The sequence below is a fragment of the Salvelinus namaycush genome, chromosome 25, assembly GCF_016432855.1.
Source record: "Salvelinus namaycush isolate Seneca chromosome 25, SaNama_1.0, whole genome shotgun sequence".
Lineage (NCBI taxonomy): Eukaryota > Metazoa > Chordata > Actinopteri > Salmoniformes > Salmonidae > Salvelinus > Salvelinus namaycush.
This window is the reverse complement of record NC_052331.1, coordinates 40,109,141-40,136,733: the sequence shown is the minus strand read 5'-3', so window position 1 is coordinate 40,136,733 and position 27,593 is coordinate 40,109,141. Positions and strand designations below refer to the sequence as shown.

The window sequence follows — 27,593 nt, the reverse complement described above, 5'->3', positions numbered from 1 at the left end:
CAGATGTAGGCCCATGCTACTGTGGACTACATACTATGTTACTGTGGACTACATACTATGCTACTGTGGACTACATACTATGCTACTGTAGCCTACATACTATGCATCTGTGGCCTACTTAAATATTTGGTGCTTTTAACAATTGCCGTTGCCATGGAAATACAGAATAACTGAAATACAATGTCAGCAGGCTGAGTAAGAGAGAGAAAGAGAGAGAGAGGGGGAGAGAAAGAGATAAAGATAGCACAGAATCCTATCACAGTAGGATTTGTGGACCCAAGGGAGAGTGAAGTACAGCTATCGAAAATAATTACCACCAAGGCCACACTCCAACCTCACTACACTCCAACCCACATGCGGGTGTGTTGATGTGCCCTTGAGCAAGGCACTTAATCCTAATTTCTACAGGGTTGATTTGGAAATCATCACAAATATAAGCAACCACCAAATTATTAGGGAAAGATAATAAGTCTAATGTACAACTGAATCTTCCACATTTGAACTGTGTCTTCCGCATTTAACCCATCCCCTCTTCATCGACATCCACGGCGGCCCAGGGGAACAGTGGGTTAACTGCCTTATTCAGCGGCAGAATGACAGATTTTGACCTTGTCAGCTCGGGGATTCGATGCAGCAACCATTCGGTTACTAGTCCAATGCTCTAACCACTAGGTTACCTGCCACCCCAACACTCTAACCACTAGGTTACCTGCCACCCCAACACTCTAACCACTAGATTACCTGCCACCCCAACACTCTAACCACTAGGTTACCTGCCACCCCAACACTCTAACCACTAGGCTACCTGACGCTCCTCACTCTAACCACTAGGTTACCTGCCACCCCAACACTCTAACCACTAGGTTACCTGCCACCCCAACACTCTAACCACTAGGTTACCTGCCACCCCAACACTCTAACCACTAGGTTACCTGCCACCCCAACACTCTAACCACTAGGTTACCTGTCACCCCAACACTCTAACCACTAGGTTACCTGCCACCCCAACACTCTAACCACTAGGTTACGTGCCACCCCAACACTCTAACCACTAGGCTACCTGACGCTCCTCACTCTAACCACTAGGTTACCTGCCACCCCAACACTCTAACCACTAGGTTACCTGCCAGCCCAACACTCTAACCACTAGGTTACCTGCCACCCCAACACTCTAACCACTAGGTTACCTGCCACCCCAACACTCTAACCACTAGGTTACCTGCCACCCCAACACTCTAACCACTAGGTTACCTGCCACCCCAACACTCTAACCACTAGGTTACCTGCCACCCCAACACTCTAACCACTAGGCTACCTGCCACCCCAACACTCTAACCACTAGGCTACCTGCCACCCCAACACTCTAACCACTAGGTTACCTGCCACCCCAACACTCTAACCACTAGGTTACCTGCCACCCCAACACTCTAACCACTAGGTTACCTGCCACCCCAACACTCTAACCACTAGGTTACCTGCCACCCCAACACTCTAACCACTAGGTTACCTGCCACCCCAACACGCTAACCACTAGGTTACCTGCCACCCCAACACTCTAACCACTAGGTTACCTGCCACCCCAACACTCTAACCACTAGGTTACCTGCCACCCCAACACTCTAACCACTAGGTTACCTGCCACCCCAACACTCTAACCACTAGGTTACCTGCCACCCCAACACTCTAACCACTAGGTTACCTGCCACCCCAACACTCTAACCACTAGGCTACCTGCCACCCCAACACTCTAACCACTAGGTTACCTGCCACCCCAACACTCTAACCACTAGGTTACCTGCCACCCCAACACTCTAACCACTAGGTTACCTGCCACCCCAACACTCTAACCACTAGGCTACCTGCCACCCCAACACTCTAACCACTAGGTTACCTGCCACCCCAACACTCTAACCACTAGGTTACCTGCCACCCCAACACTCTAACCACTAGGTTACCTGCCACCCCAACACTCTAACCACTAGGTTACCTGCCACCCCAACACTCTAACCACTAGGCTACCTGCCACCCCAACACTCTAACCACTAGGTTACCTGGCGCTCCTCACTCAAGCACCACTCACACACTTAAGTAAATTGATTCTCTGGCACACAGAGTAAATATGTTTTGCCATATTGGGATTAGTGCATTGATTCATGGCCCAGGTCTCCATCTGACTCTAACACATTTACCCTGCGACATCAGCCCACAGGCAAAACAGGACCTGTGTGAGTGTGTGTCAGCAAGAGGGAGATCATACACACTCACACTCCTCTCGTTGTCTGCAGAGCCCTTCTCTGTGTGCCCAATTAGTTTCCCCCCGCTCTCTCTCATACCAGCACAATGAGCAAGAATACAGTTAATTTTTTCTCTCAATTCATCCGTCTGTTGCCGTGGCAACAGTGACAGCATCACTGCCGCTGACGAGAGCCAATCATTAAAATGGCACCTGAGGGCTGTATTTCCCACAAGTCACTGGGTGCAGGTGAATGTCGGTTGAAAACTTATTTTCCCATAAACCACTGCTCTAAGCCAATTGACCAACTTTCTGTAGGAACTGCATTTCCCATGTTTTTAGGGGCTGACAGTCTCCTCTGGGTAGTGCATTTTCAATGTGTTCCATGCCAATATGCCAATGTTTAGCAGGACATCAACAAAAAAGTTAGTTAAAGCAGAAAGAGACAGTGATTTAGCACAGGCTAGTAATTGACCACAAAGTACAATCATTTAGATCATGTAAGTTTTTAATGTTATTGTTAACCGTGTAACCATTATTACACAACACTCTCTCTCAATTTTATCCACAGACAAAATGGTTAACGATGTATAGACAAATCAAAATGTATCGTGCTTACAAGTAAGTACTTCGCAACTATTTTAACAACAGTTATACATAAAGAGTAGGGTTTCAAATAGTCTTGTTCAAGTGTTAAAACATCAGCATCCTATTTGTTAACATGTAATCTCCTGCATTTGATGTTCTCTGGGGGAAAAAGGGAGTCAGGCAACAGAATTGGAGAGAGATGGATAGCAATACAAAATACATTTGTAAAAATGTCACAAATATCCAATAGTATGTTAGGGTATGGTGGCCCATAAGGGCCAGAATTAAGCAGCACAATCTCCATGTAGGCTGTTCGAAGCACTCAGTCCATTGAAATGCCAGAAACATGGACGTTGCACAACAGATACTTTCTCTTAGTTCATAAGTGAACACGGGGCTAAAGTAACACTGTACAATATTCCTTTCCAATAACAGTTAGTCTTCCAATTTATGTAAACCACAATCACAATAATCAGTGTCTGTAAGAATATTAAACATTTATGTAATTCTATCAAATCCTATAGTCTCCTTGTCACCTGTCCTTCATTACGCTGCTCTGAAATACTTCTGGATTAGTGAAAACAAGTGTCCCAGTGGCCTACCGCCATACACGACCCTCATATTAGTGCAGAGACAGAGGAGAGTAGACAAGGAGAGGAAGCCTTTTGAGAGCCAACCCTGCGTACAGTATATGCATCCTATGTCTAGAATTGTCCATGGTGTTCCAGAACCCTGTTGAAAAGCAGTGACCACCCCCCTATCCTGGACAAGGGGGGCCACTGGAATGAGGAACTGACACTGGCTACCAACACTGACTGATTAAAAGATTGTGTAATAATTTACTTCATGCCTTCAGTATAATGCTTTATATCTTTTTAGAAGTATGTATGAGCCTTTATAATGCCTTAAGATGACTTCCTATATGTTATTTCTCTCTATGTTGCTTTATTTTATTTATTTATTCTTTATTTAATTAGGCAAGTCAGTCAAGAACAAATTCTTATTTACAATGACGGCCTACCAAAAAGCAAAAGGCTGGGGACGGGCTGGGATTCAAAATATATTTTTTTATAAAAAAGAAATATAGGACAAAACACATATCACGACAAGAGAGACAACACAACACTACATAAAGAGAGACCTAAGACAACAACATAGCAAGGCAGCAACACATGACAACACAGCATGGTAGCAACACAACATGACAACAACATGGTAGCAACACAAAACACGGTACAAACATTATTGGTCACAGACAACAGCACAAAGGGCAAGATAGAGACAACAATACATCACACAAATCAGCCACAACTGTCAGTAAGAGTGTCCAGGATTGAGTCTTTGAATGAAGAGACTGAGATAAAACTGTCTAGATTTTTACCTTGTCAGCTCATAGATTTGATCTAGCAACCTTTGGGTTACTGGCCAAACTCTCTAACCACTAGGCTACCTGCCACTTTAAGGTCCACGTAGGTTTTTATTCAGGGTCAGAACAGTTCAAATGCGTTTCCGTTCTAGAAATTGTCGGGGAGGTACTCAGATCCAGACTCGGAGAAGAATCTAACGTCAGCCGGCGAGGCGTAAGCGTTTGGCCAGAGCAAGGAGTCTGGGTTGCCAACCAGGTAATGGAGATAGTACACTGTAGAGAGCAGCTACTGCTGATTTCTGAGAAGGGACCATTCATTCAATTTATGATCATAAGAATGAATATAATTTGCTTATAGTTTGTGATTCCAAGGACTACACAAGGTAAGCCAATCTTTTATCTCATAAACCGTGTATTTATGGTCTCACTGGAAATACAGAGTATTGGTCTCAATGGGAATATATTGGTTCTAGCATGGCTGGATAGTAACCACCAGAGGTCACATGGTTTGGTTCAGTTTCCTCTAGCAGCTCAACTCCAGCCATTCTACATATTTGATCTATTCCAGTACTAGACACCTGGGTGGTGTTCATCAGACACAATGATAACACTGGAACAGGGAGAGACAACTATGAGAAAGACAGTTTAGTTCAGAGTCGTGAAACGTTCAAAAAAATGTTTTCCTTGTGTGCTGTAATGAGTTAGGTAAGGTTGTATGGGGTCAAAATAATCTTGAGCTCATGGTCAGGGGCTCAAGTAAAAAGGTCATAAGTTTCAGCAGCATTAGAGGTCCACTCGGTCCTAAAACCCAGTTCCAATATTTTTCAAATGCATCCTCCTTCGTTCCAACCTTCCTTCCTTGACATAGTCACTAATATAACACAATTGGATTATACTACATCTTACAGATCTAGTCATGTCAGATAAGTGTTTACTTTCATATAATACGATTTAGAAAAAAAACTTTATTTGCCCATCTGTCCAACCCCATGACAGAGAGAATGAGATACTATTGACATCATAGAGGCAGTCATAAGGCTTTTGTTAGCAGCACCAGAGGTCCCGTCTGTGCGCCCACCCAACTGTAAGCCTACGTCCGTCTCGCTGTCCTACGAGCCTTAGCGATTGCCGTACCAGTTCATGGAGCGTTTCAGCGCCTGTTCCCAGCTCTGCAGAATGGGTGTGTACTCGCTCTCCGTGCGCTCATCACTCATTCCGTACAAATTCCGGGGTAGGAAGACTCGGTCAGTGCGCTGTAGTTTCTTCAGCTCCTCCTGACTCTTCCAGAAGCCTAGAGAGAGGCAGCGAGAGAGAGAGAGAGAGAGAGAGAGAGAGAGAGAGAGAGGCAGCGAGAGAGAGAGAGAGAGAGAGAGAGAGAGAGAGAGAGGCAGCGAGAGAGAGAGAGAGAGAGAGAGAGAGAGAGAGAGAGAGAGAGAGGCAGCGAGAGAGAGAGAGAGAGAGGCAGCGAGAGAGAGAGAGAGAGAGGCAGCGAGAGAGAGAGAGAGAGAGGCAGCGAGAGAGAGAGAGGCAGCGAGAGAGAGAGAGGCAGCGAGAGAGAGACAGCGAGAGAGAGAGAGAGAGAGGCAGCGAGAGAGAGAGAGGCAGCGAGAGAGAGAGAGGCAGCGAGAGAGAGAGAGGCAGCGAGAGAGAGAGAGGCAGCGAGAGAGAGAGAGGCAGCGAGAGAGAGAGAGGCAGCGAGAGAGAGAGAGGCAGCGAGAGAGAGAGAGGCAGCGAGAGAGGCAGCGAGAGAGGCAGCGAGAGAGAGGCAGCGAGAGAGAGAGAGAGAGGCAGCGAGAGAGAGAGAGAGAGGCAGCGAGAGAGAGAGAGAGGCAGCGAGAGAGAGGCAGCGAGAGAGAGAGAGAGAGACAGCGAGAGAGAGAGAGAGAGAGAGAGAGAGAGAGAGGCAGCGAGAGAGAGAGAGAGAGGCAGCGAGAGAGAGAGAGAGAGGCAGCGAGAGAGAGAGAGAGAGGCAGCGAGAGAGAGAGGCAGCGAGAGAGAGAGGCAGCGAGAGAGAGAGAGAGAGAGAGAGGCAGCGAGAGAGAGAGAGAGAGAGAGAGGCAGCGAGAGAGAGAGAGAGAGAGAGAGAGTAGTATTATAAAGTATATTATAAAGTAGTAGTATTATAGTAGTATAGTAGTAGTATTATAAAGCAGTATTATAAATAGCAGACTACATCATTTCCTTGACGAACACAACGTCCTGAGCAGAAGCCAGATTGGATTTCTAAAAAATTATCGTACAACAGACCACATTTACACCCTCCACACTCTAATTGATAAACAAGTTAACCAAAACAAAGGCAAAATCTACTCGTGTTTTGTAGATTTCAAGAAAGCATTTGATTCAATTTGGCACGAAGGTCTTTTTTATAAACTAATAGAAAGTGGTATTGGAGGGAAAACATATGATTTTATTAAATCAATGTACACTAAAAACAAATGTGCGGTTAAAATTGGCAACAAGCAAACAGACTTCTTCTCTCAGGGGCGGGGAGTGAAACAGGGCTGCCCAATAAGCCCAACATTATTTAACATCTACATTAATGAATTGGCAAAAACATTAGAAGAATCGGCAGCACCTGGTATCACCCTACACAACACTGAAATCAAGTGTCTGCTGTACGCAGATGACCTGGTGCTGCTGTCTCCCACTAAAGAGGGGTTACAGCAGCACCTAGATCGTCTTCACAGGTTCTGTCAGACCTGGGCTCTGACCGTTAACCTAAAAAAACCAAATATAATGATATTCCAAAAAAGGTCGGGAAATAAGGATGACAAATATAAATTCTATTTGGACACAGTTCTATTAGAACACACCAAAAACTACACATATCTAGGACTAAATATGAGCAACACAGGTAGCTTTCACATGGCTGTGAATGAGCTGAGAGACAAAGCAAGAAGAGCATTTTATGCCATTAAAAGGAACATCAAAATTGAAATTCCAATTAGAATCTGGCTCAAAATTTTTCAATCAGTTATAGAACCAATTGCTCTATATGGCAGTGAAGTATGGGGTCCACTCTCTAATAATGAATTTACTAAATGGGACAAACATCCAACTGAAATATTGCATGCAGAGTTTTGCAAGACTGTATTGCAAGTACAAAGAAAAACTCCAAATAACGCATGTAGGGCAGAATTGGGCCAATACCCCCTCCTCATTCGAATAGAAAAAAGAGCCATCAAATTTTACAACCATCTAAAAACAAGTGACCCTAAAACATTCCATCACACAGCTCTACAATGTCAAGAGATGAAACCAGAGAAGAGTCCCCTCAGCCAGCTGGTTCTGAGGCTCAGTTCACCAACCCAAACCAACCCCATAGAGCCTCGGGACAGCCCTCAGAAAATCTGGCCCAACCAAATCATCACAAAACAAAAAGAAAAATATATAACCTATTGGAAAGACACCACAAAAAATCAAAGTAAACTTCAATGCTATTTGGCTCTAAACAGACAGTACATGGTGGCAGACTATCTGACCACTGTGACTGATAGAAAACTGAGGAAAACATTGACTAGGTACAGACTCAGTGAGCACCGTCTGGCTATAGAGACCGGTCGTCACAGACAAACCTGGCTGCCCAGAGAGGACAGGCTGTGCTCACTCTGCTCCAGAGGAGAGGTAGAGACAGAGGTGCATTTCCTACTACACTGTGACAAATACTCAGACCTAAGAGCATATTTCTTTCCCAAAATTATAACTCAATACAAAGAATTTGAAACTATAAAAGATGAAGAAAAAATCAAATATTTATTGGGTGAAAAGCCAAAATGTGCAGTTTTGGCAGCCAAATATGTGTCCTCCTGCCACAACCTGAGGGACAGCCAGTGAAAAATGCAAAGTAATGTTGATAATATTTCCCATTTAGCTTAGTTTTGTTTTGTCTTTCATACCAGGTCATATGTCTTCTCAAGTCATATTGACACTGGTCTACTACTGTTGCTTTAATTTATTGTTGTTCTGATTAATATTGTTGTTGTAGTTGTTGTTAATGGTAATCCCATGTCCACTACTACTGTTATTATTGCTGTTGGTCCCACCATTTATTTATATATAAATATATATATATTTTGTATATATATACATATATATTTGATTTTGATTTTCGATATGTATACTTTGACAATGTAAGTAATAACGAACTTGCCATGTCAATAAAGTCAATTGAATTGAATTGAATTGAATTGAGAGAGGCAGAGAGAGAGAGAGAGAGAGAGAGAGGCAGCGAGAGAGAGAGAGAGAGAGAGAGGCAGCGAGAGAGAGAGAGAGATAGCGAGAGAGAGAGAGAGAGATGCAGCGAGAGAGAGAGAGAGAGAGAGAGGCAGCGAGAGAGAGAGAAAGGCAGCGAGAGAGAGAGAAAGGCAGCGAGAGAGAGAGCGAGAGAGAGACACAGAGTGAACAGGGGGAGACTAAGTTTCTATTGCAGTGATTCCAAACCTCTCCTCTAGACTCCAGTCGTTCAATGTATTTGATCTACTCGAGAGCGAGCAACATTTACACTGTCTGTCTGTAAAAACGACTGCCCAAGCAAACATATCCCTTATTCTGCAAGCCTCAGTCTACCTAGTCCTACCTGTATAAGCAGCAGGACTTAATACCATTCTGGAAGATCTACCTGCACTGCAGGTTCTATAGAATAGAGTACATAGAAGATATCACTATTCTCTGATACAGGTATCAGATATTCCTTCATACCTCTAATGGTTAAGATAAGGATGTGTATGGTTGTTTGTATATGTGGCGTGTATGTGTGTATCATGTCCAATGTCCGTGTATCCTTGTGTGTGTGTGTTCATGTCGAATGTGTATGTGAGTGTGTGTTCATGTCAAATGTGTGTGTGTGAGCGTGTGTATGCATGTGGCTGTGGGTCGTACCAACTCCCAGTCCAGCAACGAAGGCTGCCCCCAGGCAGGACATTTCGTGTTGGATCGGCCGAGCGACCTTCCTGCCAAACAGGTCCGCCGTCAGCTGCATGACAAAGTCATTGGTACAAATGCCACCGTCCGCCCTGCATACACACACAAATAATAATCAGACACACACACACACACCTCAGAATATATAAATACCTTTGCACACTCCTGTCTCACACACACAAAACATTGAGGATTCATGATTGATAGACACTATATATACAAAAAGGTATGTGGACACCCCTTCAAATTAGTATTTCAGCCACACCTGTTGCTGACAGGTGTATAAAGTCGAGCACATAGCCATGCAATCTCCATAGACAAACGTTGGCAGTAGAATGGACTTACTGAAAAGCTCAGTGACTTTCAACGTGGCACCGTCATTGGATGCCACCTTTCCAACAAGTCACTTCATCAAATTTCTGCCCTGCTAGAGCTCCCCCCGGTCAACTGTTATTGTGAAGTGAATACGTCTAGGAGCAACAACGGTTCAGCCGCGAAGTGGTAGGCCACACAAGCTCACAGAACGGGACCGCAGAGCGCGGTTGCAACACTCACTATCGAGTTCCAAACTGCCTCTGGAAACAACGTAAGCACAATAACTGTTCGTCGGGAGCTTCATGAAATGGGTATCCATGGCCGAGCAGCCAAACACAAGCCTAAGATCACCATGTGCAATACCAATGCTATCTGCCCCAATGTATAGTGCCAACTGTAAAGTTTGGTAGAGGAGGAATAATGGTCTTGGACTGTTTTTCATGGTTCGGGCCCCTTAGTTCCAGTGAAGGGAAATCTTAACACTACAGCATTCAATGACATTCTAAACGTTTCTGTGCTTCCAACTTTGTGGCAACAGTTTGGGGAAGGCCCTTTCCTGAGGTTTGTGTTTGGTTTTAGCCAGACATAAGGGGACCCATCTCGTTCAAAAAGTGGACTCTAGTTTGCTAAAAAAGCACCTGGAAGCACCATGTCTTGCTGGGTCATGCAGCAAGACACATGATCCAAAGCACACAATAAAGTCTACATGAAAATGTCTAAAAGGCAACACATTTGAAGCTTTGGAACGGCCTAGTCAAAGTCCAGACCTAATCTCAATTGAGATGTTGTAGCAGGACTTGAAACGAGCAGTTCATGCTTGAAAACCTACAAATGTTTCTGGGCTAAAGCAGTTCTGCATTGAAGAGTGGGCCAAAATTCCTTCACAGTGATGTGAGAGACTGATCAACAACTATAGGAAGCATTTGGTTGGAGTCATTACAGATAAAAGGTGGCACAACCAGTTATTGAGTGAAAGGGGGCAAATACTTTTTTCACAGCACTGTAGAGAGATCAGTAAAATCAGTAACAATCAATACATCCACACCACAATACATCCACACCACAATACATCCACACCACAATACCACAACACATCCACACCACAATACCTCCACACCACAATACATCAAGACCACAATACATCCACACCACAATAGATCCACACCACAATAGATCCACACCACAATAGATCCACACCACACCACAATACCTCAACACCACAATACATCAACACCACAATACATCCACACCACAATACATCCACACCACAATACATCCACACCACAATACATCAATACATCCACACCACAATACATCCACACCACAATACATCCACACCACAATACATCCACAATACATCCACACCACAATACCACAACACATCCACACCACAATACCTCCACACCACAATACATCAAGACCACAATAGATCCACACCACAATAGATCCACACCACAATAGATCCACACCACACCACAACCACACCACAACACCTCAACACCACAATACATCCACACCACAATACATCAATACATCAACACCACACCACATCAATACATCAACACCACAATACATCCACACCACACCACAATACATCCACACCACAATACATCCACACCACAATACATCCACACCACAATACATCAATACATCCACACCACAATACATCCACACCACATCAATACATCAACACCACAATACATCCACCCCACAATACATCCACCCCACAATACATCCACACCACAATACATCCACACCACAATACATCAATACATCCACACCACAATACATCAACAGCACAATACATCCACACCACAATACATCCACACCATCTAAAGGATGAGATGATCTGAAACGTATAGGGAGTACTCCACTGTAGGCCTACCTGATCTTCCTGATGGGAATGCATGTTTCTCTAAGCATCGTCTCATAGAGCTGCTTGTTCCTACGAAATGGCACAAACACACACACACATCAGAGTGTATCCTATCTTCAAATATACACGGTGGACAGTTTATTATTAGGTACATCACCCAGTTCACGAAAATGGATCAATCCTACAAACGTGAGTCATGTGGCCGTGGCTTGCTATATAAAGCAGGCAGACAGGCATCGAGGCATTCAGTTACTGTTTGATTGAACGCTAGAATGGGTAAAACGAGTGACCTACTTTGAGAGTGGTATGATCATCGTTGCCAGACATTGAGACTTGTCCCGAAGCCACTCCTACGTTGTCTTGGCTGTGTGGTTGGGTCATTGTCTTGTTGGAAGGTGAACCGTCGCCTTTCGGCAAACTCCAAGTGGGCTGTCATGTGTCTTTTACTGAGGAGTGGCTTCCACCTGGCCACTCTACCATAAAGGCCTGATTGGTGGAGTGCTGCAGAGATGGTTGTCCTTCTGGAAGGTTTTCCCATCTCCACAGAGGAACTCTGGAGGTCTGTCAGAGTGACCATCGGGTTCTCGGTCACCTCCCTGACCAAGGCCCTTCTCCCCCAATTGCTCAGTTTGGGCGGGCGGCCAGCTCTAGGAAGAGTCTTGGTGGTTCCAAACTTCTTCAATTTAAGAATGATGGAGGCCACTGTGTTCTTGGGGAGCTTCAATGCTGCAGACAGTTTTTGGTACCCTTCCCCAGATCTGGAGCTCTACGGACAATTCCTTTGACCTCATGGCTTGGTTTTTGCTCTGACATGCACTGTCAACTGTGGGACTTTATATAGACAGGTGTGTGCCTTTCCAAATCATGTCCAATCAATTGAATTTACCAGGGTCTGAATAATTATTTAAATTAGGTATTTATGTTTTTTATTTGTAATACATTTGCCAAAATTTCCCCAAAGCGTTTTTTTGCTTTGTCTGTTTTGAGGTATTGTGTAGATTGCTGAGGAAAATGTTGGACTTAATACATTTTTAGAACAAGGCTAACTTAACAAAATGTGGAAAAAGTGAAGGGGTCTGAATACTTTGCGAAGGCATTGAACCTTCAGATAGATTACTTATTTCTATTTTGGTCTTCAAAACACCATTTTGTCCCTTGTGCCCACATTCATTTCACAATTAATTAATCTTTATCGATAAATTCAGAATTTATATTAATAACTTGACCAATATCGCCAACACACATCTACGCACGCACAAACTCTCAAGCAAACACACTGACCTAAATGCAACAGACTCCAGAATGGCTCGGACCAGGTGACTCTTGGTTGTGGATGGTTTTAGGCCCATGAAAGAGGCGCATGCTTTGGGATCGTTTAAAGGAGCCTGGTGAACACACAAACACGTTAAACATACATAGTGAGGACACAACACTAACACACCATAGCTAGGGCCCTATAAAATCTACGATGTGGAGAACGCGGACAGAATCACGGAATCTAGACTAAATGTATTGAATTTATTACAAAATTAATTAACTTGCCCAAGTTAATCATGAGACATCAACAAAATGCAACAGTGATTTGTATTGTCCTGCAACGGCACAGCAATGTGTGTGTGGGAGGGGGGTACACGCGTATGTCTAAACGTTGTGTAGCCGATAGCGATGATGCTAATGATAACCTTCTGCTAGCAGAGATAGAAAGACTTTCCTAAAAACCTCCTCAGTTAAACGTTAACTACAACGTGGCCTATATGCCTACCTGGCAGAATGAGATAAGGATTATTTGCATCAACTCAGTGGCCATTTGTTTTGCAAACTCTGCAATCACATGAGCGCTACAGAAACACAGCTAGCCAAACAACGGTTTCTGGCTGCTACACACTTCCATTAAAGGGCAACTACACCGAAAAATCTAAATGTATTGTATTTTTGCATAGATCTCAAAAAGTGGTCTCCTGATATGGTTTAAGCATTGTTGTGGACACAGAACATCCAATTTGGTTGTTTTTCTATTAAAAAAAGTGTGATTTTTGGTAAGGCAAAACCAGAAAATAGGAAGAAACGGAAACCTGTAAATACAAAACGGAATTTGGGAAAACACTAAACGGAATCAGGCAAAACATTGTACTGATTTTATAAGGCCCTACATATACACATATATACATACACACATATATATATAAATAAATAAATAAATAACAAAACCCAAGAACATATATAAACACCATTTCACACAAATAAACAAAGGCATATACACAAACACAACATTATTCCAGCAAGTTTTGGGAGCGTAGACTCACATGAAATGAAACGAGAGACAAACTTACAAAAGCTGGTTGCACAAAGGTAGGCAGAGAAGGAAAAGACAACGTTATGACAACACTGTTGTGACACATTAATGATGACACTACTACCAAGGTCACCCAGACACGCCCACAAAACCACAAACTCATAGTCTGATGGCACACCCAACTGTCATTAACACTCTCACTGTGAAACCAATACACAGTAAATGTGTGTGTGTGTGTCTGTGTGTGCGTCTGTGCAAGCGAACACACACACAGTTCAATCATTCCTGTGCGCACACACACACACTCACCTGCAGGCCACTAAACGAGGGAACGAAGCACACGCCGTCCGAGTTGTCCACACTGCTGGCCATGGCATCTGTCTCCCGTACATCTGAGAACAGCTCTGGAACGACACAACTGATGTCACTTCCTCTGACATCACCAAACTATGGGATAAATATGAACTTATATGCACGTTGTGTTTTCATGCTCCTTTTCTATCAAATATCAATATATGAATCAATATGAATCAATATATGAATCAATATGAATCAATATCAATATATGAATTAATATGAATCAATATATGAATCAATATATGAATCAATATCAATATATGAATCAATATGAATCTATATCAATATATGAATCAATATGAATCAATATCAATATATGAATTACGCATGGTTGGTGTCTTTCCCCTTACTTGTGAGAATATCCTAATTACAGAGCTCCTGGATTGTTTCCAAATAGGCATCATGCCAGTGGTCAGACTCACCCAGCTCCTGTGCCCACTTAATGGCTGTGCCAGTGTCTGCTGCATTGCCCTCTGCTAGATACACCACCTCTGGGCCGATCTTCCACCCCACAACAGGGTAGAGACCTGTACAAACAACAGATTTCCATGACAATCTGGGACAATGTCTGAACTGCATACTTTTTCTGTATGAAAGTGTCTTATTCATTGATATTGCTGTTTATTGAGCTAGAGGGAATACCCCCCAACAAAAAATATTTGTGAAAAGAAAAACAAAATGAAAAGACTGGGAATCTGAGTGGTATGTACTACAAAAGCAAGTTAGATCTTCTCTGGGTTTCTAAAGCTAACTAGCTTCAGATTCCTTCTCAGGCTTCATCTGTACTACGATGGTGGATAATGCTCGTCCGCCTGTCGCCAACTCTAGCAGGCTTCTTGGGTACGACGCTACAAGCTTGGCACACCTTTATTTGGGGAGTTTCTCCCATTCTTCCCTGCAGATCCTCTCAAGCTCTCTCAGATTATTTTTCATTGCAGATCTACACTGATCTCTCCAGAATCCAATGTGATGGAGAACTTTAACCCTTTCATAGGGCTCTGGACTGAGTTTATGTCTGTGGAATGAACCTGCTTACAGTTTAGAATCTGGTGTGTTAGAGCAGGGATGGAACAAATGCCTGCCCAGCCAGTAGCTCTTAAGGAGGATTTCTACCAGCCCCGACTTAGACCTTGTGTCCAAGAATGAGTGAGTGTGTAGGCCTGATTGCATGTTGACTTTGAGGGCCACTTTCCTAGTCACAGATTTAGCTTAGCCCTCGGCTAAAAAGCTATTTCAGTGGAGATTTCCCCGTTGAGCATACTTCTCATACTGAGGGTGATGATACGTGAGACCATGTTCATCTCTGAGTCAGGATGTAGGGAGCTAGCTATGTGGGACTATGTCCATATCTGAGTCATGATGAAGACAAAGATTTGAATAACTAACCCAAGATAGACCACAGCCTGCCGTTTCCAATGGCAGCAAATTAATCCTAGTAGGCAGAACAAGCAAGGGGGTGGGCAGAGCCAAGCATGAGCTAGCGAGAGCCTATTGGCGCGTTCCAGCATGTATTTAAATAATTCCATTAGGGAACGCCTACTCTGTGAAGCGCACGTGTACAATAACTCAATCCGCCCTTGCACTCCTAAACAAGACCATTTTTGGAAACTTTGGCAAAGGGTAAAGTCTACAAAACTTAGTCCACTTCTGTTCGTAACAGATTCTAGTTTTGGAAACAGAAAACTGTATTGAGATCAAATGTTTCATTGATTAAAAAATGTGTAGAATGTCAGCCACATTTCTACATATGGTGAAATATCTGTCTCATAGTTCTGTGATCTGTGATGACGCCTATAATTAGCTACGTACCGGCCACAGACGTGTGTGGCTTGCTCCCAGTGTTGATGTTCATGAAGGTGCCCGTTCCCATGGTGATCTTCACATCACCGATGTCGAAGCAGCACTCACCAAACATGGCCGCCTGCTGGTCTGCCATCTACAGGGTGAGAGGTAACAGATTTATGACCCCAAATCCTAACCATTAGGGGGATACATCCTACTCCGACCAATCAATATGTAGGTCTTTATCTAGAAATGTTATAACTCAAATCAATATGTACAGTACCAGTCAAAAGTTTGGACCCACCTACCTATTCAAGGGTTTTTCTTTATTTTTACTATTTTCTACATTGTAGAATAATAGTGAAGACATCAAAACTATGAAATAACACACATGGAATCATGTAGTAACCCAAAAATTGTTAAACAATTCAAAATATATTTTATATTTCAGATTCTTCAAAGTAACCACCCTTTGCCTTGATTCGCTCCTGAGTGGCGCAGCGGTCTAAGGCACTGCATCTCAGTGCTAGAGGCGTCACTACAGACCCTGTTTTAATCCCGGGCTGTATCACAACCAGCCGTGATTGGGAGTTCCATAGGGCGGTGCAAAATTGGCCCAGCGCCGTCCGGGTTAGGGGAGGGTTTTGTCGGGGTAGGCAGTCGTTGTAAAATAAGAATTTGTTCTTAACTGACTTGCCTAGTTAAATAAAGGTAAAAAATATATATATACAGTGGGGAGAACAAGTATTTGATAACCTGCAAAATCGGCAGTGTTTCCTACTTTCAAAGCATGTAGAGGTCTGTAATTTTTATCATAGGCACACTTCAACTGTGAGAGACGGAATCTAAAACAAAATTCCAGAAAATCACATTGTATGATTTAAGTAATTCATTTGCATTTTATATGCTATCTATCTTCTGGGCCTGACCCTGCTCTCTGATCCTAGGCAATTTCCTCTTATCTGATTAGGTCAACCTTTCTAAATTAGCATCCACAGTTTCATGGCCTAAACTCCATTAATACTCACAGTAATCATTCACTAAACAGGATACAAACAAACTAGTTTAACTTGAAACATGTTACATTTTAACTAAATCCAGCAGTATCCTCTGCATCAGAGGTAATTCTGGGTCTTCCTTTCCTGTGGCGGTCCTCATGAGAGACAGTTTCATCATAGCGTTTGATGGTTTATGCGACTGCACTTGAACAAACTTTCAAAAGTTCTTGAAATGTTCAAAATTGACTGTCCTTCATGTCTTAAAGTAATGACGGACTATCATTTATCTTAGTTTATTTGAGCTGTTCTTGCCATAATAGGGACTTGGTCTTTTACCAAATAGGGCTATCTTCTGTATACCACCGCTACCTTGTCAAAAAACAACAAATTTGCTCAAACGCATTAAGGAAATAAATTCCACAAATTAACTTTTAACAAGGCACACCTGTTAATTTAAATGCATTCCAGGTGACTACCTCATGAAGCTGGTTGAGAGAATGCCAAGAGGTTGCAAAGCTGTCAAGGCAAAGCGTGGCTAATTCGAAGAATCTCAAATATAAAATATATTTTGATTTGTTTAACACTTTTTTTGGTTACTACATGATTCCATATGTGTTATTTCATAGTTTGTCTTCACTATTATTCTGCAATATAGAAAATAGTAAAATAAAGAAAAACCCTGGAATGAGTAGGTGTGTCCAAACTTTTGACTGGTACTGTTGGTCTTTATCTAGACATGTTATAACTCGGGATTTACATCATCCAATAAACTACTAAGATTTTTGGGTGATCTGTCGAACAGTGATCTGTCGAACAGTGATCTCTACAGAAAATGTAAGTGTTCATTGAAAAACCTACTTTGGTCAACTAAAACAGAGAAGATATTTGCAGTGTGTATTTAACAGTGAAACGTTTACCTTGAGTCCATAAACCAAGGGCCAGTCACATTGAAACAAACAGACAAGTGCTAGTATGCTGCTTTCAAAATATCCCCATCGATCTACATTCATTCTCAGTAGCAGTCGTTATCGCATGTATTTTTTATTTAAACAAGGCAAGTCAGTTAAGAACAAATTCTTATTTACAATGACGGCATACACCGGCCAAACCCAGACAACGCTGGGCCAATTGTGCGCCGCCCTATGGGATTTCCAATCACGGCCGGTTGTGATACAGCCTGGATTCGAACCAGGGTGTCTGTAGTGATGCCTCTAGCACTGAGATGCAGTGCCTTAGACCGCTGCGCCACCCTGGAGCCCTAATATATATTTAACCTGTGTGTGAAATCTTTGCTAATTTATTTAAAAAAATAAGACTGAAATATTACATTTACATAAGTATTCAGACCCTTTACTCAATACTTTGTTGAAGCACCTTTGCAAGCGATTACAGCCTCGAGTCTTCTTGGGTATGACACTACAAGCTTGGCACACCTGTATTTGGGGAGTTTCTCTCATTCTTCGCTGCAGATCCTTTCAAGCTCTGTCAGGTTGGATGTGGAGCGTCGCTACACAGCTACTTTTAAGTCTCTCCAGAGATGTTCGATCAGGTTCAAGTCCGGGCTCTGGCTGGGTCACTCAAGGACATTCAGAGACTTGTCCCGAAGCTACTCCTGCATTGTCTTGGATGTGTGCTTAGGGTCGTTGTCCTGTTGGTAGGTGAACCGTCGCCCCAGTCTGAAGTCCTAAGCACTCTGGAGCAGGTTTTCATCAAGGATCTCTCTGTACTTTGCTCCGGTCATCTTTCCCTCAATCCTGACTAGTCTCCTAGTCCCTGCTGCTGAAAAACATCCCACAGCATGATGCTGCCACCCCCATGCTTCACCATAGGGATGGTGCCAGGTTTCCTCCAGACGTGACGCTTTGCATTCAGGCCAAAGAGTTCAATCTTGGTTTCATCAGACCAGAGAATCTTGTTTCTCATGGTCGGAGTCCTCCAAGCGGGCTGTCATGTATCTTTTACAGAGAAGTGGCTTCTGTCTGGCCACTCTACCATAAAGGCCTGACTGGTGGAGTGCTGCAGAGATGGTTGTCCTTCTGGAAGGTTCTCCCATCTCCACAGATGAACTCTTGAGCTCTGTCAGAGTGACCATCAGGTTCTTGATCACCTCCATGTCAAGGCCCTTCTCCCCCGATTGCTCAGTTTGGCCGGGCGGCCAGCTCTAGGAAGAGTCTTGGTGGTTCTAAACTTCTTCCATTAAAGAATGATCGAGGCCACTGTGTTCTTGGGGACCTTCAATGCTGCAGACATTTTTGGTACCCTTCCCCAGATCTGTGCCTCGACACAATCCTGTCTCTGAGCTCTACGGACAATTCCTTCGACATCATGACTTGGTTTTTGCTCTGACATGCACGGCCAACTGTGAGACCTTACATAGACAAGTGTGTGCCTTTCCAAATCATGTACAATCAATTGAATTTACCACAGGTGGACTCCAATCAAGTTGTAGAAACATCTCAAGAATGATCAAAGGAGAAAGGATGCACCTGAGCTCAATTTCAAGTCTCATAGCAAAGATTCAGAATACTTATGTAAATATGATATTTCTGTAAATAAGGTATTTCTGTTTTTAGCTTTAAATATATTTGCAAAAAAATTCTAAAAACCTGTTTTTGCTTTGTCATTATGAGGTATTGTGATGTCATTATGAGGTATTGTGATGTCATTATGAGGTATTGTGTGGAGATTGATGAGGAAAAAATGTAATTGAATACATTTTAGAACAAGGCTGTAACGTAACAAAATGTGGAAAAAGTGAAGGGGTCTGAATACTTTCTGAATGCACTGTATTACCTGTGTGTGTGTGTGTGTGTGTGTGTGTGTGTGTGTGTGTGTGTGTGTGTGTGTGTGTGTGTGTGTGTGTGTGTGTGTGTGTGTGTTTCTAGAAACATGTAATAAACGGCTGATGCTAAGAATTAATGAGGCAAGTGGATAATTTGAAAAGGTCATACTCCCACAAAGAGAGCAGAATAACCTGAAGACACACTAACCTAGCATGGCTGGTGAAGCAGACAAAACAAAGATACCGTAATCCCATAAAGATAACAGACTCATTCCAAGATGTGGAGATCGTGATGCAAAGGTGAGAGATACTCACAACAGACATAATAGGGATCGACACCCCAAAGATGGAGGGATCTGTCAAGCCAAAGCGGTGACTGGTGAAGCAGAAGGGGGAAGAGGAGATCATGTATGAATGAATAGGTATTAAATATGACAATAATAAACCAACATCTAATGTGGCTTTATCCCTGTAACTAGATATCGCCTAGTTAAACTGACTGGCCTAGTTAAATAAATGTAAAAGATATCAAGAAGAAGAGAACAAATAGACCATGCATGATAGTAGTGGAGGCTGCTGCGTTACGTCCGGTTGTAACTTAACCATCTTCTCCGCAAGCCATATCAGACGTTTCTATCACACCAGTGGAGGCTTGCTCATAATAATGGCTGGAAAGGAGTCAATGGAATGGTATCAACCGCATATTTGATGTGTTTGATACCATTCCACTGACTATTAACACAGCCATTATTATGAGCCATCCTCCCCTTCAGCAGCCACCACTGGTGTGATAGAAACGTCTGATATGGCTTGCAGAGAAGATGGTTAAGTTACAACCGGACATAACTCTGCAGCCTCTGTATCCTGCTGTAACGTAGCTATGCTGATCAGCATTTTAGTGTCTGTTTTTCACATCAATTTGCTTTGCATTATAAAAACTAAAGACCATTTAAGTTAAAACTGAAAATATACAGTATACATTGTACAGGAGGGGACTATACAAGTGATTAAAAACACATTACAGTTTAGTAAATTATCTTCTAATCTCTACATTATACAGGCCTTCTTTTTGGATTCTAACAACCATTTAAGTGGCCTATTCTCCTCAGATCTCTCATTTCTGACTGCAATCTTGACAGAGAACCAACCTTATTCATTTAAAAAGGGGAGACATTTGAGTCATGTGACCAGAATCATGTGACTCACCCAGTGTTCAGTACTTTGGGGAGGATGGAGAGAGGCAGCGAGACGAGAGAGCAGAGGAATTCACTCCAGCACAACTGTAGGGAATGCAGGCACACACAAAGACACAATGCTTCTCTATGAATTTTTGGGGGGAATTGCAATTTCAGTTTACTTCCTGGATTAACTGAATTGAAATGCAATTGACCCTGATACAAAGTTACTACACACGTGAACAAGGAAAAACCGACCTGGTACGAATCAAACATCCCAGTGGCACTGGCATTAGAGTAGTCTGTGGCATGGACCAATCCTGGAATCGGTTAGAGAAGAGATACAGATTTTATTTGTTTATTTAAACAGGGACCATGGACAACAGACACTGAACCAGATTCTAACTAAAACAGCTCATTTTCAGCTGCAAGTTGTCCAAAAACATGAATAATTTACTCATATTGCCTGGTTACTGTGTCGTGCAACATGTCTGAGGGATTTCAAAGAACACAGTACTGCAGTAGGACTGAGAAAACAAGGAGACGTGTGTGTGTGTGTGTGTGTGTGTGTAGACCCAAAACCTTGTGACAATTCATAATTAACATGGAAACACACACAAGCTTAAAAAGGAACATTTCACCTATTTTCAATGTTATATTGTTTTGGTGCATCTCTGCGTGATCTATCGATTCCCAGGGTCATTTCATTTTTATTTGAGTAATTGGCGTTCAAGCAGGCAGAAATCCGACCGGTATGACGTAGCACTGTGGTAAAGTCTCTCTCTACACTGGAAGTTAATAGGAATACGACATTTAAAATCGCAAAAACATCTATCATACATGTCAGATTTCAATACTGGCCGACGTCATAATGCGGGAGGATGTCGTCTCTCGAACGAGCCATTGATCATATTTTGGCATTATTCCTACCTCGAGAAATGTGTAATTTAACAGAGGGTCCACTACTCGAGAAATGTGTAATTTAACAGAGGGTCCACTACTCGAGAAATGTGTAATTTAACAGAGGGTCCACTACTCGAGAAATGTGTAATTTAACAGAGGGTCCACTACTCGAGAAATGTGTAATTTAACAGAGGGTCCACTACTCGAGAAATGTGTAATTTAACAGAGGGTCCACTACTCGAGAAATGTGTAATTTAACAGAGGGTCCACTACTCGAGAAATGTGTAATTTAACAGAGGGTCCACTACTCGAGAAATGTGTAATTTAACAGAGGGTCCACTACTCGAGAAATGTGTAATTTAACAGAGGGTCCTCTACTCGAGAAATGTGTAATTTAACAGAGGGTCCACCACATGTATCCTATTTGTCTGCCTCTTCAGTCCAGGCTGCATTGTGAATGTCAGACTCCACTCTGTGAGGCACATCGATCTGCAGGTTGAACATGGTGATATTTTAGACTCCTAAATTGATAGTACATTTTATTTAAGTAATTTTACAGCCAATTAGCTGGTTCATATGCTGATGTTGACTTTGGTATTATTGTGTGTAGCTATGTTTGCCAACAAGCTACCTAGCTAGCCAGCCAGCGCATATAGAGCATTGCATTGTGGGTTTTGTTGCTACCAACCTTATTATAACGACAAAATGAAACATTTGTTCACAAAAAATATTGTTCTCACATACTAGTGTTATTTAACACCGTAAATTATAGGAATGAGGTTTGGGGGATTTCCCCTTTAACACATCAGTATTTTGGGAAGCTTGAAGATAGGGATTTGGACAGTTATAGAAAAAGGTGTCTAACTGGAGAGCTGGACTTCTGTTTCTGTTGGTTCAACATTAGATTTTTAAAAATTCAAATAAAGAATATACCTGAATTCCTCTGGAGTGTGTGCCATCCTTATCATAAACAAAGCTTAAAGATACACACACAATCAATTAGCTGAGAGATACATGAATACTACTCGCACGTACAGGCTTGGGCCTGTACGTAATGTACACGAACACACACACGAGAATGGGAGAATCATACAACCTACCTTTTGTGAGCTTATAAAGCAACCAGGTGTCTATTGTCCCAAAGCAGCAGTTGCCCTCTGCTACTGCTTGACTTAACTGTGAGGGGTGAGGACATAGAGGAGAATAAATATCACCTGCTGTGTCCCCCTTGTGTTCTCGTGCTCCCAATCAGTTCCTAAATAATCACATGCAAGGCTACTAACAGAACTGTAGGCCAGGGACTGTTCTGTAAAGACTACAATATTTCTGTATTATGATCTTATTGAAAAGCCCAGCGTGTCTTTGGGCCATTAGTGTTTGAAGTGTTGCCAGGTAGACTTTCGCCACATCTGCAATCAGTAGCCTATATAGTTAGATTTAGGTCAACAACAATTCAATGTAGGGCGATTCTAGGAAAAGTTTCTCTCCGTCTACTATTGGCCGGTGTGCCAGTGATATTATTATAGCAGTCAGTTACAGTACGTCCAATCAGAGTCCATGAAGGCCAGTCCTCATATGACGTGTGTCCTGAGTCAGGGAGAACTGGGGTAGAAGTCATGTTACACAGTAAGCTGAGGAGTCAAGGTATAATACCAAAGCCAATGCATAGAGGCTCATTATTGTGTGATTCAGACATACCGTTGATAGAAACTGCAGAGGACTTCGACCACAGAAGATCGTTTCTGACTACAGACCGTTGTTTCTGACCGCAGAATGCATTTTCTGACTACAGAATGTGCACACAAACCTCCCTCTCTCTCTCTCTCCCCAACCCACACATTCTCTCTCTCTGTCTCACACACACTAACACCCATTTGAACAGGTGCCAAGCTCTCACACGTCACACCTACCTCCAACACACACACACACACACACACCCTCCCCCGCCACCCCCCTCCAAACACTTGAACTCCCTCTCTGCCACACACACACCTGTTTCCAGTGTCGAAGGGCCCAGGCCAGGCGGAAGGTGACGTGTTGGGTGGAGAAGACTATGAGGCTGGCTGCCTGGAAGCGCTTATTTTTGGACAGGAAGTGCAGCACCATCATAACGCCGTGGATCGCCTGCCATTGTCACGGACACAACACAGCCACAGTTATCATTCCTATTTTGTTTAGTTTAGTTTTATATTTTGTATAAACAGTAAGCTAAAAGCCAAATTGCATACACAAAAGTACAATCCAAATCAATGTGTTGATGTGATTTGCTTTGCTAGTAATAGCATTTTGTTTGGGATAGCAAAATGCAAGGCAAGTTATCATCATCATTACTAATAATAATCGGAGCCCAAAGATAGAGGCCCCTATACAGTATTATCACATGGTCTGCTGAACTATGACCTCTCTGTGACCCCAGACTAACCTTCATGGTGCAGGAGTTGTTCCAGGACCTCACCAGCTCCACTGCCCTCAAGTCCTGCCAGCTGATGAAGTTGTGAAAGGGAACTCCTGTTTTCCTGTGTATGTGTGTGTGTGTGTGTGTGTGAGAGAGAGAGGTGTGTAAGTGGGATATCATCAAAGATATAAACATACTGTACTATTGTTCAGTCCTGGGGATCAACAAAGGGCCTGTATGAGTGCAGGCTTTTGTTCTAGCTAAGCAGTAGCACGCTTGATTCTACTAATCATAGTCTAACCGTGTTATTATTCCGCTGAAACAAAAGCCTGCGACCACACCGGCCCTCACAGGGTGACACTGCCCACCCCTGCCCTGTGCATTAACATCTAGTGTTCTGCGTACTCCCTAGACTGCACACTGTGGTTTTAGCCTATGTAAAAATGTACCTGTCCCACGTGGTGAAGGTGCCTCTCTGAGTGGAGATGCCCAGGGTCTCCATCTGACGCATCTGTAAACCTGAGTCTAATCCCAGGGAGAGACAGAGAACATACACATCATTCATCAACGATATCAGTAAGTGAACATTTGTGTGTTTGTGGCAGAAGTGATGCCCTACTAAAAACAGCTTGCCATCAACTCTACATTAGCATCAGACCTCGTAGTGTGGCTTTCCTTTTCTTAAAAAATATGGCAGAAGAAGGGAGAGAGAGAGATTCCCAGAACAAAATCCACCCCTGGACTACCCATGGACCACCCCTGGCCCAGCAACCTGAGCAGAAGCCAGCAGACCCTGCAGCTCTACCCCAGGACCAGAATGCGCTACCACAGATAGAACAATGAGCCAGATATTTCACCGGCTGTATAAATGTGAAGCATCCGGTTGGCGTTTCCACTCACTACCAAAAGATGCTGATGAGATGAAGCGAACTGGCCAATGCAATCTGGATGAAGATGGAGCGAGATGGAATTTGGGTCGACATTCTGCTAATTTTCTCATCAATGAAACATTCGATCTCCATACAGTTTCCTGTTTCCAAAACTACAATCTGTAACAAACAGAGTGGACTGCGTTTTGTAGACTTCACCCTTTTGCCAAAGTGTCAACAAAAAAAAGTATTGTTTAGAAGGAGTGCATGGGAGAATTGAGTTGTTGCACACGAGCACTTCAGAGTCTGCGTTCCTGAACGTAAATATGCAAATAAATGCTAGAACACACCAATAGGATCTCACTAGCTCATACTTGGCTCTGCCCAGCTCCTTGCTTGTTCTGCTCACTATCATTAATTTGCTTCCATTGGTAACAGCCGGTGATTTATCTTGGGTTAGTTATAAAAATCTTTGACGCTACCCTGCCTTAGCCCAACCTCCACAGAAACACAATAACACCCCAAGGGTTTGGAAGCCAGGGTCAGCCACAGTGCGGTGCCCCTGGAGCAGTTTTAAGGGGCCTAACTCAAGGGTACAACAATGGTACAGCATCTTGGATCTCTAGAACGCCACCAGATTGGTTTCTGTCGGACATGATGAACTGGTTCCTGTTATATCCAAACCAGTGACCCTGCCTATAAGTCTACCTATCTGTTTCCTGTTATATCCAAACCAGTGACCCTGTCTATAGATCTACCAATCTAGTTCCTGTTACATCCAAACCAGTGACCCTGTATATAGATCTACCAATCTGGTTCCTTGTCAACACCAAAAGGTTATAGAACCAAGAGTTATTTTAGGACCAGGCCGGGCTATACATAAGATTAGGAATATCGTCCCCATCAGGAGTGCTTGACTTCAGGAACACACAGAAACTTAGTTCTGGAACCTAAATATAAACAGTACCAGGACCCAAAATAAGTTACAGCACCCATTTCAGTCCACTTCATGCACATCCCATCAGGCCGTATGTGTGAGAGACAGACATAGTGTGTCAAATGGTCAGTATTGAAGATAAAGTGCTCATAAAAGGGTAAATAATTTATCACAAAATTGTACAATTTAGATCCACGTTTCATCCTCACTGTTTTACCTGACTCACACTCTGGGGCCTACCCAAATCATACTGGCCTTTCTGACACACTTCCAGCAACTATGGTGGAGGCTTAACCTGGCCAGCCCAGGACAGCTCGACTTGGCTCGGCCTAGTAGTGTAAAAAAAAAAAAGGTATTCGCTTATTAGTTAATGCCAATGATTGACTAGAGAGATCTCCAACACCTCAGTCTCTGATTCACCTATAAGGCAAGGACGAAAACCAGAGCCCGTGCAAACCCTAGACGACTGGAACTATATGAAAAGAGGGTTAAATATGCCATGGTGGGCCTATCCATATGGAGAGGTGGGAAATGGTACAAACCTTGCACAGCACCATTCACTACCTTAACGAATTCTCTCCACAGCTCTTCTGGGTCCAACTCGACCAAGCCCGGTTCAGGATACAAGAGATTCACCTATAAACATATCATACCAGTCCAATTGACAATGTGAAGATTATGAGTGCCAGAAACAAACATTTCCAGGGTCCAAATTCATTAAATCATTTTTATTCATAATATTTAGCATGCCTAATTCGGTGACACTTAATTTCAATTTCTCATAGCTCTATTGAATCTAGCCTATCCAATACCTTGGTGATGCATGATCCTCGAATCTGGGCTTCCTTGTCGTAAACGTGACATCTGATCGATGTTGTCCCCACGTCCACAGAGAGAATGTAACTTTCTCTTTTGAATCCGTTCCTCTGAGTCTCCATAGTAACACGAGCTTGTGTTCAGCAACAGTTTGACCGATTCCTCCTTCGGACCTTTGCCTCACATATCGTGAAAGCGATTGTCACAAATGTCTCCTCGCCCTAGGCAGTAGCACAGGGTGGGCTGGAGAAGGCACCTGTCCTAGTTGAATCCTTTCGACAATGTAGATATGTGAAAAACTGAAAGCATTTTTAGTCCTTCTGCTCGTGGAGAAGGGTCACTTTTTTATCGTGTAACTCATTGTTCAAATTCCATTTATTCCGGTAACCATCCAATCCACGGAATATTGCGAAATACAGCATACATGACAATTTCACAACAATTTAAAAGACACCCACCCACCCAATTCCGTTCAGCCTGCCAAGGTTTTGGCGAAATTACATCTTAATCAGTTCACAGTACTTTTATAATTGCATAATGGTGTAGGCCTAATAAAAAAATGTTGTGGGTGTGTGTGTTTCTCAAGCGCAGTAGCACAGTTTTCAAACCGAGAGGCGCAACATCACGATAATTCCGGAAACAAGTCGAGAAGCAGATTCGAGACCAGACCGGGGTTTGGGGGAGGGGCAAGTCAATATGTGCGTTCGAGCGGAACACTTTTGTCAAATCGGTGACCATCGTTGTTCACATACCTTTCAAAGTGTGTTGCATTATAAAAAATATTCCGATTTGCGCCTACGTGTCGACTGCATGAACTTCACAGAAATCATGTGATCAAACGTCATGAAGTTTTGCCTGCAAGTTTTCTGCAGTTGCTCTTCACCAACTTCATCCTGCAGCCATCGCCTGCATCGGGCTCCCGAGTACCGCAGCGGTCTAAGGCACTGCATTTCGGTGCTAAACGCGTCACTACAGACATCCTGGT

At 43.1% G+C, this 27,593-nt stretch overlaps 1 protein-coding gene across 2 annotated transcripts; it reads right to left on the bottom strand.

The window, feature by feature from the left end:
* Positions 1-5,132: 5,132 nt before the first annotated feature.
* Positions 5,133-27,449, bottom strand: gk5 (glycerol kinase 5). 2 transcript variants are annotated; one of them, XM_038964460.1, is made up of 16 exons: positions 26,605-27,432; positions 26,335-26,428; positions 24,436-24,511; positions 24,014-24,107; positions 23,584-23,715; positions 22,692-22,767; positions 20,947-21,008; positions 20,720-20,793; positions 19,829-19,889; positions 15,761-15,887; positions 14,374-14,478; positions 13,904-13,998; positions 12,583-12,686; positions 11,311-11,370; positions 9,069-9,202; positions 5,133-5,478 (listed from the first exon to the last, which is right to left on the bottom strand). In XM_038964460.1, exons 1-16 carry the CDS (start codon positions 26,728-26,730, stop codon positions 5,306-5,308), a joined length of 1,593 nt encoding a protein of 530 aa, XP_038820388.1. In that variant the 5' UTR covers positions 26,731-27,432; the 3' UTR covers positions 5,133-5,305. The 2 variants fall into 2 exon arrangements, with proteins under 2 accessions (XP_038820388.1, XP_038820389.1); XM_038964461.1 differs by lacking the exon at positions 9,069-9,202 and having other exon boundaries at positions 5,323-5,478; positions 26,605-27,449.
* Positions 27,450-27,593: the final 144 nt, after the last annotated feature.

Coding starts and splice junctions, on each gene's coding strand:
- gk5 (XM_038964460.1), bottom strand. CDS start 26,730: ATGGAGACTCAGAGGAACGGATTCAAAAGAGAAAGTTACATTCTCTCT. Junction 22,768..23,583: donor CCCTTCGACACTGGAAACAG/GTGTGTGTGTGG, acceptor CACCCCTCACAG/TTAAGTCAAGCAGTAGCAGA. Junction 21,009..22,691: donor GCTTTATAAGCTCACAAAAG/GTAGGTTGTATG, acceptor AACCGATTCCAG/GATTGGTCCATGCCACAGAC.